The sequence below is a fragment of the Labrus bergylta genome, unplaced genomic scaffold (genome assembly GCF_963930695.1).
Source record: "Labrus bergylta unplaced genomic scaffold, fLabBer1.1 SCAFFOLD_200, whole genome shotgun sequence".
NCBI classification, from domain to species: Eukaryota; Metazoa; Chordata; class Actinopteri; order Labriformes; family Labridae; genus Labrus; species Labrus bergylta.
This window is the reverse complement of record NW_027077272.1, coordinates 1-20000: the sequence shown is the minus strand read 5'-3', so window position 1 is coordinate 20000 and position 20000 is coordinate 1. Positions and strand designations below refer to the sequence as shown.

The window sequence follows — 20000 nt, the reverse complement described above, 5'->3', positions numbered from 1 at the left end:
AAAAAAAAAAACACTCTTCCTGTTTACTGATAACAAAAGCCATTCATTTGATTAACTGTTTGAAAGAGACTCCGCATTGGAATGTAAGGACAGGACGTCGTAAAAGCTTTTTGAATAATCCTTTAATCTACATTGGTAAAACAGAACACTCAGAATAAACACAACTCAGGAAGACAGCCGTCTGCCCAGTTAATCAACACGGCAGGGGATGCCTTTGATGTGCTCTGGACTATCTCAAAACTGACCTACCAGCTTTAGACCTGTTGAAGAATCTGTCCTAACCAACATGCTCAGTTTCTGATAGAAAAGAATGTCTGTTCAATCCCTGAATCGGATATATATATTCATGACATCAAGAGTGACATTTTCATGAGTGAGTTAGATTCCACTACGATCATCTATGACGGACTTATATATGTATGAAGTCTTTTCATATTACCTGATGAACCTTCACTGAATCTTACGTGGAGCACTACTGCCCCCTAGTGGAAAGAGCGCTGTACCGATCTGAGTTTCAGAGGTGAGGTAACGATGATACGTGAATTCTGTGATTTTGTCCTAAGTTATAGGAAATGGTATTTGAAGATATGATTTTATACTTTTTATACTATATGAATGTGTTTTATTGAGAATGTTGAATGTTATAACGCTGGTTATATTAGGCCCCGCCCCCTCGTAAAAGTAATCTTATGGATAAAACAGCTCCGCTCTAAGTTTTCGCTCTCTTAAGTTTTCTTCACCCTCTTAGACGTCTCTTGTTTTTGTTAATTCTTGTTTCGAACCACTTTGCTTTTCAAAGCCAGTTTGCCGTCGCGAAACTCTTTCAATTTAAGCTCGGACTCACAGGACCTGCAGACCTTGTTTCCAACTTAAACACCCTTATTCTTCAAGGCTTTTTTCCTACAGCCTAAAACAAGCGCCGCTCTTTTTCCCCTTTTCGAAGTATTGATCATTCGTCTTCCAGAACATTATTTTCACTATTCTCACACTGCCTAGAAGTGACCATCTAAGTCAAGTGAGGATCAACAATCCTTCAATCCTGACGAATGTTAATTAAGACTCTTTGAGCCGCTGAGAACCCTGTTGGACCGCTGTGTTTTTCTTCACTCACTCTCATCATCAACTCCGACCAGACCTGCTACGGCGGTCATCGTGGACCACCGGCATTCCTGATCCGAAAGAACTCAACGGGGAGCCTTGGCACCATTCAGCGGAGTTCAATTAAACACTACGCATCAGTAAGAAGCGTTACGATTTTGAGAGGAGTGTGATGAGTCAAGCTTGTCGTATCCGAATCAAAGCCTCAAATCAACTTTCATCAAATTTATTCAGTCCCTTTTGTTTTCTTTCTCAAATCCTCACTTAGTTAAATCCCTCAAACAATATCGCGTTTCAACTCCAAATCTAACATAAGAACTTCACTATTTCAACTTAGAAACAATACATAACAGTGTTATTATTTACGTTGTCATGTCAGTATCACTGTCGTAATTATATCCTTTGCCTATTTATTCCCTTTATATATCTTTTGTTCACCATTTTTGTTTATTAAACTTCACATATAAACTTTCAGTACTTTGTCCGTGTAATTTTATGGTTTTAATGGCTTGAGAATTTACCCCAATGATATGAGACAGATTTATAGATTAATTAATTACTAGAGGTAATATTAGTTTCCTTACTTTGTAAGAATGGTGCCCCGAGTTATATATTAAAGTAGTTTAATCCACTACAACTTAAATGTCTCAATTATCTGATCAGATGGGATTCAGAGATATGATTCTACGGATAAAAAAGACAACAACAACAACAACAACAACAACGAGGCCTCTGCTCAGGAAACATCTCTTCTGTTTGAAATGATCCTTCTGACCAACACTTGCACTTGACATGTGGAGCGTGATGGACGGTGACGCTATGGCTGCAAAGCGTGACGTCGTGGACTCCAGTTCATGTCAGCTCTGCAGAGGTTTCACCTGCTGAGTTATACAGCCACCATCTTTTCACAGATCCAGAAGTTCTGATCCTCACATGGGATGTCATTCCAGCTGTCGTCCATCTCATGGTGCTTTATTTCCACACAATCTTCTTTTTTGCCTTTGAATTCATTGGGCTCCCCGGGACTCCAATAACTGAAACCAACCAACAAACAATCTTAATAAGCTTCAGCATCAACATGTTTGAATATTCTCTCAGCTTTAGGTTGCAGTATTTTCCCCTGCAGATGAAGCTCTGGGGTCTTTGGTTTCTGCATCTTATTTGATTAAAAGCATTTTGTTCAAACCTTTTGGTCAGTGGCGTGCCGTCCACCCATCTCCACTCGGACATCCCGGACCACAGCGTGGCTGTACCCGGCTTCAGGACTTTTCGGGCGGACAGGGACGTTATTCAGAGTGGTAAGAAGAAAGGTGGAGGGATTGCACTGTATGTGAGTGAGAGATGGTGTAATCCTGGCCATGTTAGTGAAGGAACGTCTCTGCAGCCCAGACATTGAACTGTTAGCTGTGGGAATGCGCCCATATTACCTGCCCAGGGAATTCACGTACGCCATTGTTATAGCTGTTTACATCCCACCGTCAGCTGATGCCGAGTCTGCGAGTGATGCACTTCACTCTACTGTTTCACAGCCTCAACTAAGCATCCAAATGCTTTTGTAGCCATTACCAGGGACTTTAATCATGTAAAAAAAGACAAAACACTACCCACTTTTCATCAATATGTTAACTGTCCAACTAGAGAAAATAAAACACTGGACCTTCTGTATGCTAACGTTAAGGAAGCATACAGTACCACTGCCCCTCCCCCCCTGGGCAGATCAGACCACAACCTGGTCCTACTGACACCAGAGTATATCCCCCTGGTCCAAAGGCAGCCTGTGACCACAAGGACAGTTAGGAGGTGGACACAGGAGAGCAATGAGGCACTGCAGGACTGCTTTGAGTCCACAGACTGGGATTTACTCTGCGAGCCACATGGAGAGGACATTAACAGCATGACTGACTGCATCACAGAATACATTAAATTCTGTGAAAACACTGCTTTACCGGCCCGGACTGTACGCTGTTTTCCTAACAACAAACCCTGGATCACCAGTGACCTGAAAGCCCTTCTCAACAAAAAGAAACAAGCCTTCAGGTCTGGAAACAGGGAGGAGCTGAAAAGGATACAGCACGATCTGAGGGAAAAGCTGAGGGAGTGCAAGGACTCATACAGGAGAAAGCTGGAGGCCAAACTCCATCAGAACAACGTGAGGGATGTGTGGACTGGAATGAGGGAAATCACTGGTTTCAAAGGGAGAGAAAGACAACACTCTGGCAGCCTGGAGAGTGCGAATGAGCTAAACCTGTTCTTCAACAGGTTTAGTGCACAGCCTTCATCTGCCTCTCCCACCTCAAACAACACCCCTGTCCTTCACACCTCTCTGTCTCCCTTTGTATTTTCTCCCTCCCCCCAACCCACCTCAAACAACACCCCTGTACTCCACACCGTACAGCCTCCCTTTGTATTTCCTCACTCACATCTGGAGGGAAATGGCTGCACTGTGAGAAGAAGAAGGGGATGAGCCGACTCTACTTTCTGAGGAAGCTGAGATCCTTCAACGTGTGCAGCAAGATGTTGCAGATCTTCTATCAGTCTGTTTTGGCCAGTGCACTGTTCTCTGCTGTGGTCTGCTGGGGGAGCAGCATTGGAGCGGGTGACACTAAGAGACTGGACAAACTCATCAAGAAGGCCAGCTCTGTGATAGGCTGCAAGCTGGACTCTTTTGTAGTGGTGACAGAGAGGAGGACTCTTAACAAACTGTTATCCATTATGGATAATCCTGATCACCCTCTGAACACCCTACTGGACAAACAGCGGAGCAGCTTCTCCAACAGACTGATACAACTCCGCTGTCACAAGGACAGATACAAGAAATCTTTCTTACTGAAGGCCATAACTCTGTACAACAGCTCACCTCATGCGAGCAGAGAACTGTCATCATGATAATATCTGTCTCTCCATACTGTAATCTGTTCTGCACATGTTAAATTTACAAATTATCCCTGCACTCATGTTTACCTCATTTGGCTGTCTACTCGCCGTTATATTGAATAGTTTCTGCTTATAATATGTCTACACTCATGCACTTTAACTTATGTCAATACTGTCCATTTACTACTCTGTTTTTGCACATTTACCTTTAATCTTTCATATTTAATTTACGGCTCTGTTTTTGCACATTTACATTTATTCTGTCATATTTAATTTATAATCATCTACGACTCTGTTTTTGCACATTTACATTCAATCTTCCATATTTAATTTACAACCATTTACAAATCTGTTTTTGCACATTTACATTTAAATCTTTCATATTTAATTTACAACCATTTACAACTCTGTTTTTGCACATTTACATTTAATCTTTCATATTTAACTTATAATCATCTACGACTGTTTTTGCACATGTACATTCAATCTTCCATAGTTAATCTTCCTATTTAAGACTAGTAATGCTTAGTTAAATCCTGGTTGTATGTATTCACATTCTTATTTTTGATATCTTTTAGTACTTATTCACTTTGTAGCTAATATTATATTGTGTTTAGATTGCTAATATTGTGTTTTTTACTCATATTGTGTGTTGGATAACCTGCTGATGTAACAACACAATTTCCCAGTTTGGGATCAATAAAGTAATTCTATTCTATTCTATTCTATTCTAAACCTTTTTTTTTTTTTTTTTCAATCTGCAGCTCAGTGCTGATTCTGGATTCTGTTCAGGCCCGGGACAAAAACTCACAGGGGGGCCCTCCAACTAGCCTTTATCACCCTTATGTTATAAATAAACTGACACCAATGGGGACTTTAATTTACAGACTTACAAACCCCCTCATGACCCCCCAGGGGATCCCGACCTTTTGGGATCACTTTTGAAACTTTTTATAATAATTAAGAAAACAACAGAATTAAAGTGGTATATTGTGAGTAAGAAGACGAGGAGTCACAATCTCTTCTTACTTTATTTTACAGCAATATGTCAGATTTTTTAGAAGTGTTATGATGCCTCATGATTCATTCTGTTTCTAAAGTTGCCCAAACTTCTCTCAGTTTAAGTTGGTCAATCCAAACCTAAGAGGAACTGCTATGTTTCTCAATCTTACTGAACCGGCTTCAACACGTTGCCCCACAAACATACTTCTAGGGGCTTGTTGTTTCTTGCCATCGCAGTGATTTGACATGTGGTGGTTATTATAAATGGAGAACGTTTCAAAGAAGTCTTTGTACAGAAAAATCACGTCAAAAGGAGAAACATGATGAAATGACTGACAGATAGTGAGGCACAGGGGTATGTTGAGAGCCACTTGTAGGAAACACAGGACGCCAAAGCTCACAGCAACTAGTGTTAGTTTTCCCCGAGTGAAGAATCACACGGACACAATGAATCCAAAGCATCTTCTACAAGGAGCTGGTTTACACGGTCATCCAGAATCATCTCAACGTCACATGTTGCTGGTACCTAGTGATTTAATCATTTCACTGTGAGATATTGGTGGGATTTGTAGTTCTTAAACCCAGAAGTCAGGAACAAGGTATCAGCAAAAAAGCAAGAGTCCAAAATAAGCTTAAAGTTGAGATCTTTCTGGATAAAACTACAAATCCCACCAATATCTCAAGGTGAAACGATAATATCAAGTTGAATAGATATGAGGATGTCTGAGGCAAAAGTTCAGCAGCTCCATAATAAATAAAGTTGAGTTTTAAAGTGAATGAAATCAATTGAACAGATGATATAAACATAAACTCTGCGAATCATCTAATGGGGGAAATGGCTGAATAAATTGACAGCAAACTAAAACCGATGGATCACATTTTCATACGGCTCCGACATGTTCACTGAAAGAAGAAATAAAACATTCAAGACATTTTGAACAAATATTATCTCACCAGGCGCTGCAGCAGTCACTCCTCTGACCTCCTGTCCTAAACAGCGCTTTGTGTTCGTAATCCTGGAAGATGATTTGTCCACATTGACATAATCCACCATGATCTCAGACGACTCTTTAGAGATGAACCTCACCATGTTCATTTCCAGACTGCACACTGCTGATGGAGAAAGTTTTTAAAGAGGAAGTGGGTCACACATTAGTCATATGCCAAGCATTTGCATTTCAGATCTTCCTCATTTTCTTTCACTTGATAAACAAAGATTCTGGAATTGCTATAAGGTTAAAGTTTCTGAATTTCCTCTTTTGGGTATCAGAATGAATGAATGAACCTTAGCTCTGCTTCACCTTCTTCTCTTTCTAAGATCTCTCTACAGGATGTTTCTCTGTATTTCTCCATTTTCTCTTGTGTTTTCTTCGCCATTCTTTTTCATTTTCAAGTTCTCACCAGGAATAGTTGCATTCTGGCCGTGGGGGCCGTTAGGGGCCATGTGGTAGGGTAGATGGTATCAGCTTTGTCTCTACCTGGAGCTTGAATGTACAGAGCCTGACTCTGTTGCAGGTGGCGATGCTGTTTGGGCTGTGATGGCCGTGTGGTTAAGAAGGTAAGATATAGAAGCTCTGTGTGAGGGTGTGGTGGGCTGTGGGAGCCGATATGGACGGGGGTGACTCTGAGACGCTTGGGCTTCCCGAGGTGTTGTTGGACTAATAGGGTAAAACACCGTTTAAGGGAGTTTCCCACATGACGACCCCGCTGATGTCCTGGATCTTGCTGCCCATCAGTCTACACGGTTGGGAGGGGCCATGTGGTAGATGTGGTAGGGTAGGGCGTATCAGCGTTGTCACTACCTGGAGCTCGCATGTAAGGAGCCTGACTCTCTGCAAGGTGGCGATGCTGTTTGGGTTGCGGTGGTGACTAATGGTGTATAGGGTAGGTTATGTGACATATCAGTAGGATTTTGGGTTATGACTGGAGCTAGGGAGGTCTTCACTGAACCCTTATCCTTTCATCAGGACACAAGGGGCCCTTTTGTGCCCCCGCCTGTTGATGAGGAGGGTCTTTTTCTTTGCTGACCTTGTCCTATACATGTCGTGTTTTCTGTCATTACAGTCTGACATGTCAATCAACATGAAGAATGCAAAGTGTAGAGATAAAGGTTGTTTCTTCAACATGCAGTGATTTGTTGTCTGACACATACCCCACTGCAGCATGTACAGACCATAAAACAAACAGTTCTGACCATTGAAAGTGTTTTTCAAGGTTTCTTAGTTGGTACCAATATAAACCCCTCCAACTCACCTATAAATCTCTCCATGCTCTAGCCCCATCGTACGTCACCAACCACCTCCACCCCTACACCCTGTACCGACAGCTGTGGTCCTCAGCCTCAGGCCTGCTCTCCATCCCCCCACACCAAACTGCCAATGTGAATTCTCTCCATGGAGGTCTCAATGGTGACCTCTGGTGGACAGAGATGTCATAACCATTCAATGTCCTGCTGGATTGATCATTGCAGTCAGGTGTGACTGCAGCCACACACCGAACATAAACCTGTAGATCTCTTCAGATCTCCATCCACTACCTCTGCCATGTGTTCCTGAACATGTAAGACATCTTGTTGTGTTTATTTATCTACTGCTTCTTAAATCTGTTTGAGCTGACTATTAAGTTTATAATGATAGTAATTGTTTGTTGTTGGTGATTAGATTATGCTACTAATTTGAAATATATTTGTTGATACACAGAAACCATGGCTTTGGATGGATAAATAAATCCTTTGAACTGCAACCTGTCATCTCTTTAATTTGGGAGTCTTAGAAACCTGAAACCATAAATAAATGGTGCCCCGTGTGAGGCCGCACCATTTACCATGTGACGGTTATAAGATAAGATAATCCTTTATTTATCCCACAACGGGGAAATGTACGGTGTTACAGCAGTAAAGAGCAAAGACTGCAAACAAAAAGTGAACACAGTATACAATTTAAATAAAAAAAAGAAAAATTAAAAATGTAAAAAAAAAATAGATAGATACCACAATATAGATTAAAAAATTAGATTAAAAAAAAGTTTTGACAAATGTAGTCAGAATATTCACTGTAACACAGACATGCACACAGTGCACATAAAGTGTAACATGTTATTGCACAGTGGTTTGATAAACATAATATAACATTAATATAACATTATTATTGCACAAGGTCAGAGTGAATTGTCCGGTTGTGTGTGTGTGTGTTTTGTGATCTACTGGAGCAGGCTTGGTTAAACTGTCTGACTGCAGGAGGAAGGAAGGACCTGCGGTATCTCTCCATCTGACACCGCGGGTGGCGAAGCCTGCCGCTGAAGAAGCTGCCCAGAGCTGTTACAGCTCCATGCAGGGGGTGGGAAACATTCTCCATCAGGGATGATAGCTTTGCCATCATCCTTCTGTCTCCCACCACCTCAACAGGGTCCAGCCCAAGACAGAGCTGGCCTTCTTCACCAGTTTGTTTAGCGGGCAAGACTTACTTTAATTTTTGTTTTGTTTTTCACAAACCGTTACACCACGCCCACCTGTCAATCAGGTCAGCTACATGACTTATTGTGAATAACTCTTATCCTTCATCAAATCGAAACGGATGAGTCATCAAAACATTTACCCCCGTACAGTGTTTTCCGGTTGAGACATGAGCTAATCCGACCTATTTGGTTTATTGAACCAGGCTGTAAACATGTTTATTTCTGCTTTTTTTGATGGGTGTGTATGTGACTTTCTGTGCTTCTGCAGCCAGCCTCTAATCACGATTTAAGATGAAGGCCTTCATTTTAGACCTTGATTAATCGCGATTAACTTGTTAATGCTGACAGATCTCCTTAAGGCAGGGCAAGACCGAGTCAAAACCAAGACCAAGGAAGGGCGAGACCGAGACCGAGACCGAGACCATAAATATCACTGTAAAATCATCATCTTGTGTGCAGGGGGCGTGTCCCTCACTTAGACCGTAACACTGGGAAGGTTGCGTCCATAACCGGGGGATAAAAATCAAGCTTCAAATAAATAAAAGTTATATGTTCTTTGAGAAAGAGGCGTTTTCTATCTAATCATAGTAACGATGTGGAAAAATAGTCAAAATCCAGAGTCTGCCCAGTCTGATACCGAGACAAGACCAGGTAAAATCAATCAATCAATCAATCAATCAATCAATCAATTTTTATTTGTATAGCATCAACTCATAACAAGTGTTATCTCGAGACACTTTACAAAAAGCAGGTAAAAGACCTTACTCATAGTTATGTTACAAAAAGCAGGTAAAAGACCTTACTCATTGTTATGTTACAAAGACCTGGCCTATCCATCATGAGCACACAGTTCAGGCAAGCCGTCCAATCCGTTGGAAGGGGGGGGGTTGTTCTGGCCGGCTGTCAACCAATGAGCTCGAGGAGCCTAAGAGAGCTCAAGAGCTCCCAGGAAAGTAGGTGGTTAGTGACTGAGATTTACAGATAGATACATGCAGTAATATGATGTACTGTATATACACAGCGAGAGAGAGAGCAAGAGAACCAGCCCTAACTATAAGATTTATCAAAAAGGAAAGTCTGTTCTTAAAAATACAGACTGTCTCTGCCTCCTGGACCCCGGCTGGAAGGCGATTCCAGAGGAGAGGAGCCTGATAACTGGAGGCTTTACCTCCTATAGTACATTTAGAGACTGTAGGTACCACTAGTAGGCCTGCATTCTGAGACCGTAATGTTCTCGAGGGGCAGTACGGCACTAGCAGCTCCTTAAGATAAGATGGTGCCTGGCCATTTAGAGCTTTGTAAGTGAGAAGAAGGATCTTGAATTCTATTCTAGACTGTATAGGGAGCCAGTGCAGAGAAGCCAACACAGGAGTAATGTGGTCCCTTTTCCTAGTTCTAGTCAGTACATGAGCTGCAGCGTTCTGGACTAGTTGAAGAGTCTTTAGAGACCCACCATAGCACCCTGACAAAAGACAATTACAATAATCCAATCTGGAGGTAACAAATGCATGAACTAGTTTTTCTGCATCATTTTGCGACAGGATATTCCGGATCTTAGATATATTATGAAGGTGAAAATAGGCTGTTCTTGAAATTTGCCTGATGTGAGAGCCAAAGGACATATCTTGATCAAATACAACTCCTAGATTCCTAACAGTAGTGCTAGATGCCAGGCTGATGTCATTAAGGACAGACACATCATTAGAAAAAGTCTCTGAGGTTTTTAGGGCCTAGCACAATAACTTCAGTCATGTCTGAGTTAAGTAGCAAAAAATGTCTGGTCATCCAGGTCCTAACGTCCTTAAGGCATGTTTCTAGCTTACATAACTGACTGGTGCCATCAGGCTTCATTGATACATAAAGCTGAGTATCATCTGCATAACAATGAAACTGTATGGAGTGTTTCCTCATAATATTTCCCAGAGGAAGCATATATAATGTAAAGAGAATTGGTCCAAACACTGATCCTTGTGGCACTCCATGGATAACTTTGGTGTGCACAGAGGACTTATCATTAACATGTACAAACTGAGATCGGTCTGATAAGTCGGATTCAAACCAACTTAAAGCAGTCCCTGTAATTCCAAGTAAATGTTCTAGTCTGTATAATAGGATCTGATGGTCAATGGTGTCAAAAGCAGCACTAAGATCTAACAAGACGAGCACAGAGAGAAGTCCCCTGTCTGAAGCTAGAAGTAGATCGTTTGTAACTTTAACTAGTGCAGTCTCAGTGCTATGGTGGACTCTAAATCCTGACTGAAACTCCTCAAATAAACTGTTGTCATGGAGAAAGTCACACAGCTGATTAGCGACCACCTTCTCCAGGATCTTTGAGATAAAAGGAAGGTTGGATATAGGCCTATAGTTAGCTAGAGTTCCTGAATCTAGTGTATGTTTTTTGAGGGTTAGGTTTGATTACCGGTACTTTAAATGACTGTGGTACATAGCCTGCCAGTAAAGACAAATTGATCATATCTAATATAGAGTTGCTAACTAAGGGAAAGACTTCCTTGAACAGCTTGGTTGGGATTGGGTCTAAAAGACAGGTTGACGGTTTCGACACAGAAATAATTGAATTTAGCTCTGAAAGGTCGATTGGAGAAAAACAGTCTAGACTAATATCAGGTCCTGGAACTGTCTCTGCCGTATCAGACGTATCTGCACCAGGTAAGGGCAGGAGGTTACTAATTTTGTCTCTGATGTCTAGAATTTTGTTGTTGAAAAAGCTCAGGAAATCATTACTGCTGAGGGCTAAAGGAATACAAGGCTCAAAGGAGCTATGACTCTCTGTCAGCCTGGCTCCAGTGCTGAAAAGGTATCTAGGATTGCTTTTGTTTTCCTCGATTAGAGAGGAGTAGTAGGCAGCTCGAGCGTAATGTAGAGCCTTCATATATTTTCTATGACTATCCTGCCAGAATAAACGAGATTCTACCGTTTTGGTTGAGCGCCATATTCTTTCAAAATTTCGCAACGATTGTTTTAGAGTACAGGTTTCTGAGTTGAACCATGGTGCTATTCTCTGCCGTTTGATTAGGGGAGCAATCGAATCAAGAGTAACTCTCAGGGAATCCACTGCACTATCAACAAACTGATCTATGTAGCTGAGAGGGACTAAAGCTATCATAAGAGTTTCCAACTGGGTTGAAACACGGTACTGAATCAAAAGCAGCTGAAATAGCTTCCTTAAATCTAGCTACAGCACTATCAGATAAACTTCTAGAGAGCACATTTTTATTAAGCAGAGATAATTCTGGTAGGACAAAGTCAAAAGTAATAAAGGAAATGGTCTGATAGAGGAGGATTTTCTCGGGAAACTGTAAGGTTTTGGATTTCAATGCCATAAGCTAAAACAAGATCCAGGGTGTGGTTGAAACGATGAGTAGGTTCGTTTACACCCTGGGTGAAACCAGTAGAGTCTAATAATGACATGAAAGCTGTGCTAAGGCTATCATTATCAACATCCACATGGATATTTAAGTGACCTACAACAACTATTTTATCAGTGCTAAGGACTAAATCTGATGAAAATTCTGCAAATTCATATAGAAACTCAAAATATGGGCCAGGAGGGCAGTAAACTACAACAACTAGAACTGGCTGAAAGAATCTTGAGACTGGATGTGAAAGACTAAGAACAAGGCTTTCAAAAGAAGAAAAATTCAGCTTTGATTGAGGGTTAACTAGAAGACTAGAATTAAAAATAACTGCTATTCCACCACCTCGTCCGGTGTCTCGAGGTATATGAGTACTAAAATGACTGGGAGGAGTGGATTCATTTAAACTAACATATTCATCTCGACACAGCCAGGTTTCAGTTAAACAAAGTAAATCAATATGCTGATCTGATATAATTCACTATAAGAGATTTGGATGCTAAGGACCTAATGTTCAAAAGTCTGCAGTGAATTTTCAGATTTCTTTGCAAAATCGTATTCGTAGTTTTGATTCTAATGAGATTTTGACGATTTACGCCGTATGGATGACTTACAAAAACGGGTCTGTGCCGGGGGACAGACACAGTACCTATAGTATAACTACAGTTCGATTCAGAATTACAGCTATAGTGACTGGGAGACAGATCTAAGTGTAAGACTGCAGCTCTGCCTCCTGGTCTGAACTCTGTGTTGTTGTCAAGGTTTTGGACTAATAACCTCTGCTATGTTTCTAGATAATAGAGCTGCACCGTCCAAAGTGGGATGGATGCCGTTTCTAGCTAGCAGACCAGGTTTTCCCCAAAAAGACTGCCAGTTATCTATGAAGCCCACATCGTGTGCTGGACACCACCTCAACAGCCAGTGGTTGAGTGATGACATGCGGCTATACATGTCATCACTGGTCTGATTTGGGAGGGGTCCAGAGAACACTACGGAGTCCGACATCGTCTTAGCAAAAGTACACACCGACTCCACATTAACCTTAGTGACTTCCGATTGGCGTAGTCGGGAGTCATTAGTGCAGACATGAATTACGATTGTACCAAATCTACCTTTAGTCTTTGTCAGCAACTTTAAATGAGATGCGATGTCGCCCGCTCTGGCCCCGGGGATACAACTAACTATGCCCGCTGACTTCGCTAGCTTCATGTTTCAGACGATGGAGTCTCCAATAATCAGAGTTTTATTCTCTGTGTGTCGCTGAGTGGGGAAAATTAGTTTGAAAAGTGAAGTGGTTGGTGGGGAACCGTGTGCTTCGATTTTCGACTATGCTTCCCTCGGACAGTAACCCAGCCACCGCCTCCCGGCTGCTCGGGAGCTACCGGGGGGGAAGCCAAGCTATGTCGGCCCACACCGGCTACAGGTGGCTGGCTAACTACTGCTGCATACGATGACTCTGACTCAATGGTGCGGAGCCGTCTCTCTAACTCAGACACCCTCGCCTCCAAAGCTAAAAATAAACTACATTTCTCATATCATTATCACTAAAGGAGGATGAGGAGTAACTTAACATCTGACACGTAGAGCAGGAGAGAGCAGGAGAGGGAGAGACAGATAAAGAAGCCATTGTAAAGCTAACTGCTAAGCTAAGCTAAGAGTAGGTAGCTAAAATAAACAAAATTGTGAAGCAGGTTTGTCGCTAGAGAGAATGAGTGCTTTTCGATTACTTCTGTTTGTCTGAACGTACAGTGTGTTGGAAACAACAGTCGTAAGAAACTAGACAAAATTAACAATTAAGCTTTTAGCTCTAACGATCAGCACTGAGCAAGACAGAACAGTGGAGAACAGGAAGTGATGCAATACGCTCACCCGTCGTACATAGCACGGAGCAGCTCTACGATGATGATCACTCTAGTGGACACTGGAGGAACTGCAGCTGTAAAGTTGGACATTTTAACATGGGGCTCTGTGGGGACTGACTCACTGCAGGAGACAGACTCTAGTGGACACTGGAGGAACTGCAGCTGTAAAGTTAGACATTTTAACATGGGGCTCTATGAGGACTGACTCACTGCAGGAGACAGACTCTAGTGGACACTGGAGGAACTGCAGCTGTGAAGTTGGACATTTTAACATGGGGCTCTATGAGGACTGACTCACTGCAGGAGACAGACTCTAGTGGACACTGGAGGAACTGCAGCTGTGAAGTTGGACATTTTAACATGGAGCTCTATGGGGACTGACTCACTGTAGGAGACAGACTCTAGTGGACACTGGAGGAACTGCAGCTGTAAAGTTGTACATTTTAACATGGGGCTCTATGGGGACTGACTCACTGCAGGAGACAGACTCTAGTGGACACTGGAGGAACTGCAACTTCTTTCACCACAGGCTCTGAGGCAACAAACTTTGTAAATAATCACATTTTAAATAGTGTAAAAAAAAGAGATTTATTTAAATATAATAGCTACAAACACAGTTCAGTGACAAGAAAAAGGTCAAGAGAACATGAAGAGAAACAAAGAAAGACGAGAACGATTCTTTGTCTTGTAGAAACATTCGTGCAAAGATTCTGAAAAAAAGGTGGTGATTAAAAACGAGGTTGTTGTGGCGGTCACAGAGCCGTCGTGTCTCCGTAGTCTCTGTTCCAGCGGACATAAAGCTCCAACGTCTTTATGCCGACGCTGCTCTTTATCTTCTTCAGAGAGTCGACAAAGTCTCTGAAACAGATGTTCCTGACCTGAGGAGGAAACAGAAAATAATCACTAATTGGACCCAGTACCAGGTCCCAGTCTGTTGACCTGTTAGCTAGGATCAGTACCAGGTCCCAGTCTGTTGACCTGTTAGCTAGGATCAGCACCAGGTCTCGGTCTGTTGACCTGTTAGCTAGGATCAGTACCAGGTCCCGGTCTGTTGACCTGTTAGCTAGGATCAGCACCAGGTCTCGGTCTGTTGACCTGTTAGCTAGGATCAGCACCAGGTCCCGGTCTGAAGACCTGTTAGCTAGGATCAGTACCAGGTCCCGGTCTGATGACCTGTTAGCTAGGATCAGTACCAGGTCCCGGTCTGAAGACCTGTTAGCTAGGATCAGTACCAGGTCCCGGTCTGATGACCTGTTAGCTAGGATCAGTACCAGGTCCCGGTCTGATGACCTGTTAGCTAGGATCAGTACCAGGTCCCGGTCTGAAGACCTGTTAGCTAGGATCAGTACCAGGTCCCGGTCTGATGACCTGTTAGCTAGGATCAGTACCAGGTCTCAGCATGAAGACCTGTTAGCTAGGATCAGTACCAGGTCTCAGCATGAGGACCTGTTAGTTAGGATCAGTACCAGGTCTCAGCATGAAGACCTGTTAGCTAGGATCAGTACCAGGTCTCAGCATGAAGACCTGTTAGTTAGGATCAGTACCAGGTCTCAGCATGAAGACCTGTTAGTTAGGATCAGTACCAGGTCTCAGCATGAAGACCTGTTAGTTAGGATCAGTACCAGGTCTCAGCATGAAGACCTGTTAGTTAGGATCAGTACCAGGTCTCAGCATGAAGACCTGTTAGTTAGGATCAGTACCAGGTCTCAGCATGAAGACCTGTTAGTTAGGATCAGTACCAGGTCTCAGTAATTGTTGAGTGTACTCACCTCGCTGGCCTTCATGTTCCTCACCTGCTCTGGACGTAGCTCTGCACAAACACACACACACATTACACTTCATCCTTTCAAAATAAAGTGCATCAATAATGAGCTGACAGAGATACTGTCTCCTCTGAAAATGTAACAAAATAAAAGTCATTTCCTACATGCAGAGGAACCACAGCTGTGCCATGTGTGTTGACTGTATCTCACCTCTGATTGGTCCCAGAGAGGCGTCTTTAGCCAATGAGGTGAGGTCACTGCCGGAGTATCCCTCCGTCATTCTAAACCAATCAGAAACAGAGAAACAGAGTGTGACATCACCCCCTGCTGGAGGTAAAGAGCAGTATGACGCCTTCAACATGAAGCTATCTCACACACTGAATGTTGGGGTACGGTGGCCCTGAAGGTCAACTGCAAAATGCAAAAACGCTTAAAGAGGACATATCACCCCCCTCCTCCACCTTTTCAAACAGTCCTCCTCCACCTTTTCAAACAGTCCTCCTCCTCCACCTTTTCAAACACCCCCCTCCTCCACCTTTTCAAACAGTCCTCCTCCACCTTTTCAAACAACCCCCCTCCTCCACCTTTTCAAACAGTCCCCTCCTCCACCTTTTCAAACAGTCTCCTCCTCCACCTTTTCAAACAGTCCTCCTCCACCTTTTTAAACAGTCCTCCTCCACCTTTTCAAACAACCCCCCTCCTCCACCTTTTCAAACAGTCTCCTCCTCCACCTTTTCAAACAGTCCTCCTCCACCTTTTTAAACACCCCCTTCCTCCACCTTTTCAAACAGTCTCCTCCTCCACCTTTTCAAACAGTCCCCTCCTCCACCTTTTCAAACAGTCCTCCTCCACCTTTTCAAACAACCCCCCTCCTCCACCTTTTCAAACAGTCTCCTCCTCCACCTTTTCAAACAGTCCTCCTCCACCTTTTTAAACACCCCCTTCCTCCACCTTTTCAAACAGTCTCCTCCTCCACCTTTTCAAACAGTCCCCTCCTCCACCTTTTCAAACAGTCTCCTCCTCCACCTTTTTAAACACCCCCTTCCTCCACCTTTTCAAACACCCCCCTCCTCCACCTTTTTAAACACCCCCCTCCTCCTCCTTTTCAAACACCCCTCTCCTCCACCTTTTCAAACAGTCCTCCTCCATCTTTTCAAACAGTCCTCCTCCACCTTTTCAAACAGTCCTCCTCCATCTTTTCAAACAGTCCTCCTCCACCTTTTCAAACAGTCCTCCTCCACCTTTTCAAACAGTCCTCCTCCACCTTTTCAAACAGTCCTCCTCCTCCACCTTTTCAAACAGTCCTCCTCCACCTTTTCAAACAGTCCTCCTCCACCTTTCCAAACAGTCCACCTCCACCTTTTCAAACAGTCCCCTCCTCCACCTTTTCAAACAGTCCTCCTCCACCTTATCAAACAGTCCCCTCCTCCACCTTTTCAAACAGCCCCCCTCCACCTTTTCAAACAGTCCCCTCCTCCATCTTTTCAAACAGTCCCCTGTGGTCTAAATGAAACATCTGTGCTGTGCTTTGGTCAAAATATAACATGAATCAAGCACCAGAGGAGGTTTGTGACCCTGTATAAACCAGCTCTCTCAGAACGCTCCGTTTTGGTGTGTGTGTCTCTTTAAATTCAATGACCCCTCCCTCCCTGAGTTTTCCCCGTAGACATCACTCCTCTGTAGAGAGAATAAAAATGGCCGACCTGCTCAAAAGTTTTGTTCTAGGCTGGGGGTGGAGTCCATGGGTGGAGATACCAGGGGAGGGGAGGGGATTTTTTTTTTACCAGAATCCCACTGTGACATCACAAGGAGAGTACATTAGAAACAGAGCATTTTTCTCTGTGTTGTAAGACTTATGCAGACCACAGACAAAGGACTGGATGGGTTTATTTCACATGTTGTGGGTCAGTAGACTCTCAGGTTACACACATATATGTTCACACTGTAGAAGTGGATTCTTCATAATATGTCTCCTTTAATGAAACCATGTTTGTGTAATGCAAAAATATCTCGTAAAACACAAAAACATTCAATGAAACACAAAAAAAGAAATAAAGTCTCTGTTAGTTAAATGAATGTAAATAAAGGTTTAATGAGTGCGTGCTGACCTGGCGAGCTGGCTCAGCTCTCTGTGCGTCAGAGGGTTTCCGTGTTTCTCCAGAAGATTCTTCAGCAGCGTGAGGCGAGTCTGAAACAGAGTCACAAGTACTGACCTGTTTGATGTGTTTATATTAACCCTGTCAGCGTTAACGAGTTAATCACATTAATCTCATGTTTGTCCCTTCAGGCTCTCCGTAGATACTCGTCCTCAGTGTCTCCCTGTAGTCTCACTGTGTGTCAGTGTGTGATGTCATGACATCACACACTGACCTCATGACATCACACACTGACCTTATGACATCACACAGTGGCCTTATGACATCACACATTGACCTTATGACATCACACATTGACCTGATGACATCACACACTGGCCTTATGACATCACACATTGACCTTATGACATCACACATTGACCTCATGACATCACACATTGACCTTATGAAATCACACACTGACCTTATGACATCACACACTGACCTTATGACATCACACAGTGGCCTTATGACATCACACATTGACCTTATGACATCACACACTGACTTCATGACATCACACATTGACCTTTGTTACCGTTCCTTTGAGCTGCTTGACCTCACTTTGGGATCCCTAACCACTTCCTGTTTCTGAGCTTAACTTCCTGTCCTAACCTTCACTCTACAGGAAGGTCCTTACTTTATTTCAAAATAAAAGCCTGTAGAAAGCTCACCTCTATGGCTGGCAGAGCGACGTACACACGTTTAGTGAAACGCCTGCAGAAACACAACGACACAAACAAAGAAGAGACACTGCAGGATTATTTGGATAATCAGGCCACGCCCCCTGATCGGTAGGGGGGAGGAGCGTCAGAGATCTGACCTGAGAACGGCCTCGTCGAGTTCCTGAGGTCTGTTTGTGGCTCCCATCACTAAAACACGATCATCACTTCCTGTTTGGACCTGAAACCACAGTTTGTTTATCAGCATTTGTTTGTTTGTTTATCAGCATTTGTTTGTTTGTTTATCAGCATTTGTTTGTTTGTTTATCAGCATTTGTTTGTTTGTTTGTTTATCAGCGTTTCTTTGTTTGTTTATCAGCATTTGTTTTTGTTTGTTTGTTTGTTTGTTTGTTTGTTTATCAGCATTTGTTTGTTTGTTTATCAGCATTTGTTTGTTTATCAGCGTTTCTTTGTTTGTTTATCAGCATTTGTTTGTTTGTTTATCAGCATTTGTTTGTTTATCAGCGTGTCTTTGTTTATCAGCGTTTGTTTGTTTGTTTATCAGCATTTGTTTGTTTGTTTATCAGCATTTGTTTGTTTATCAGCGTTTCTTTGTTTGTTTATCAGCATTTGTTTGTTTGTTTATCAGCGTGTCTTTGTTTGTTTATCAGCGTTTCAAAGTTTTACTCACGCCGTCAAACTGGACGAGGAATTCTGTCTTGAGACGTCGGCTGGCGTCGTGTTCGCCCTCCCTCCGCTCACACAGCAGACTGTCCACCTCATCTACACACACACACACACACACACACACACACACACACACACACACACACACACACACACACACACACACACACACACACACACACACACACACACACACACACACACACACACACACACACACACACACACACACACACACACACACACACACACACGTTGGTTAGCTTTGTTATGTCGACCTGACCTCCCCCCCTTCATGTGCGACCCCTCTGCAGGACTCAGCGTCCTCCAGGAGGGCCCCGCCCCACAGGTTGACCCCCTGATGCATAGTGAGTTACCGATGAAGATGATGGCGGGCTGCAGCTCTCTGGCCACAGAGAACAGAGCTCTGACCAGCTTCTCTCCTTCACCCACCTACACACACACACACACACACACACACACACACACACACACACGGGTCAGCTGATCAGTGTTAGTCTGACGGAGCAGCTGATTGGTCGATTGATTTCTTACATATTTGGAGGTCAGGCTGGCGGCGCTGATGTTGAAGAAGGTGGCGTTGGACTCAGACGCCACGGCCTTAGCCTGCAGAGAAAAACATCGTCTGAAACAAAAAACTGAACCTTCAAAACACAACTTAAAAACAAACTCCTCCTCCTCTTCCTCCTCTTCTTCCTCCTCCTCCTCCTCTTCCTCCTCCTCCTCCTCCTCTTCCTCCTCTTCCTCTTCCTCCTCCTGTTCCTCCTCCTCTTCCTCCTCCTCCTGTTCCTCCTCCTCCTCCTCTTCCTCCTCTTCCTCCTCCTCCTCCTCCTCTTCCTCTTCCTCTCCTCTCCCTCCTCCTCTTCCTCCTCCTCTTCCTCTTCTTCCTCCTCTCCCTCCTCCTCTTCCTCCTCTTCCTCCTCCTCCTCTTCCTCCTCCTCCTCTTCCTCTTCTTCCTCCTCTCCCTCCTCCTCTTCCTCCTCCTCCTCCTCTTCCTCTTCTTCCTCCTCTCCCTCCTCCTCTTCCTCCTCCTCCTCTTCCTCTTCTTCCTCCTCTCCCTCCTCCTCTT

At 43.4% G+C, this 20000-nt stretch overlaps 1 protein-coding gene across 1 annotated transcript; it reads right to left on the bottom strand.

Annotated features, from left to right (window-relative positions):
• Positions 1–14232: 14232 nt before the first annotated feature.
• Positions 14233–19671, bottom strand: LOC110000785 (spastin; the record flags this gene model as incomplete). Its single annotated transcript, XM_065952315.1, has 9 exons — positions 14233–14541; positions 15433–15473; positions 15637–15707; positions 17535–17614; positions 18236–18278; positions 18385–18464; positions 18915–19006; positions 19288–19363; positions 19466–19671. Coding segments are annotated over 9 exons (815 nt in total), but the record flags the coding sequence as incomplete, so codon positions are not given.
• Positions 19672–20000: the final 329 nt, after the last annotated feature.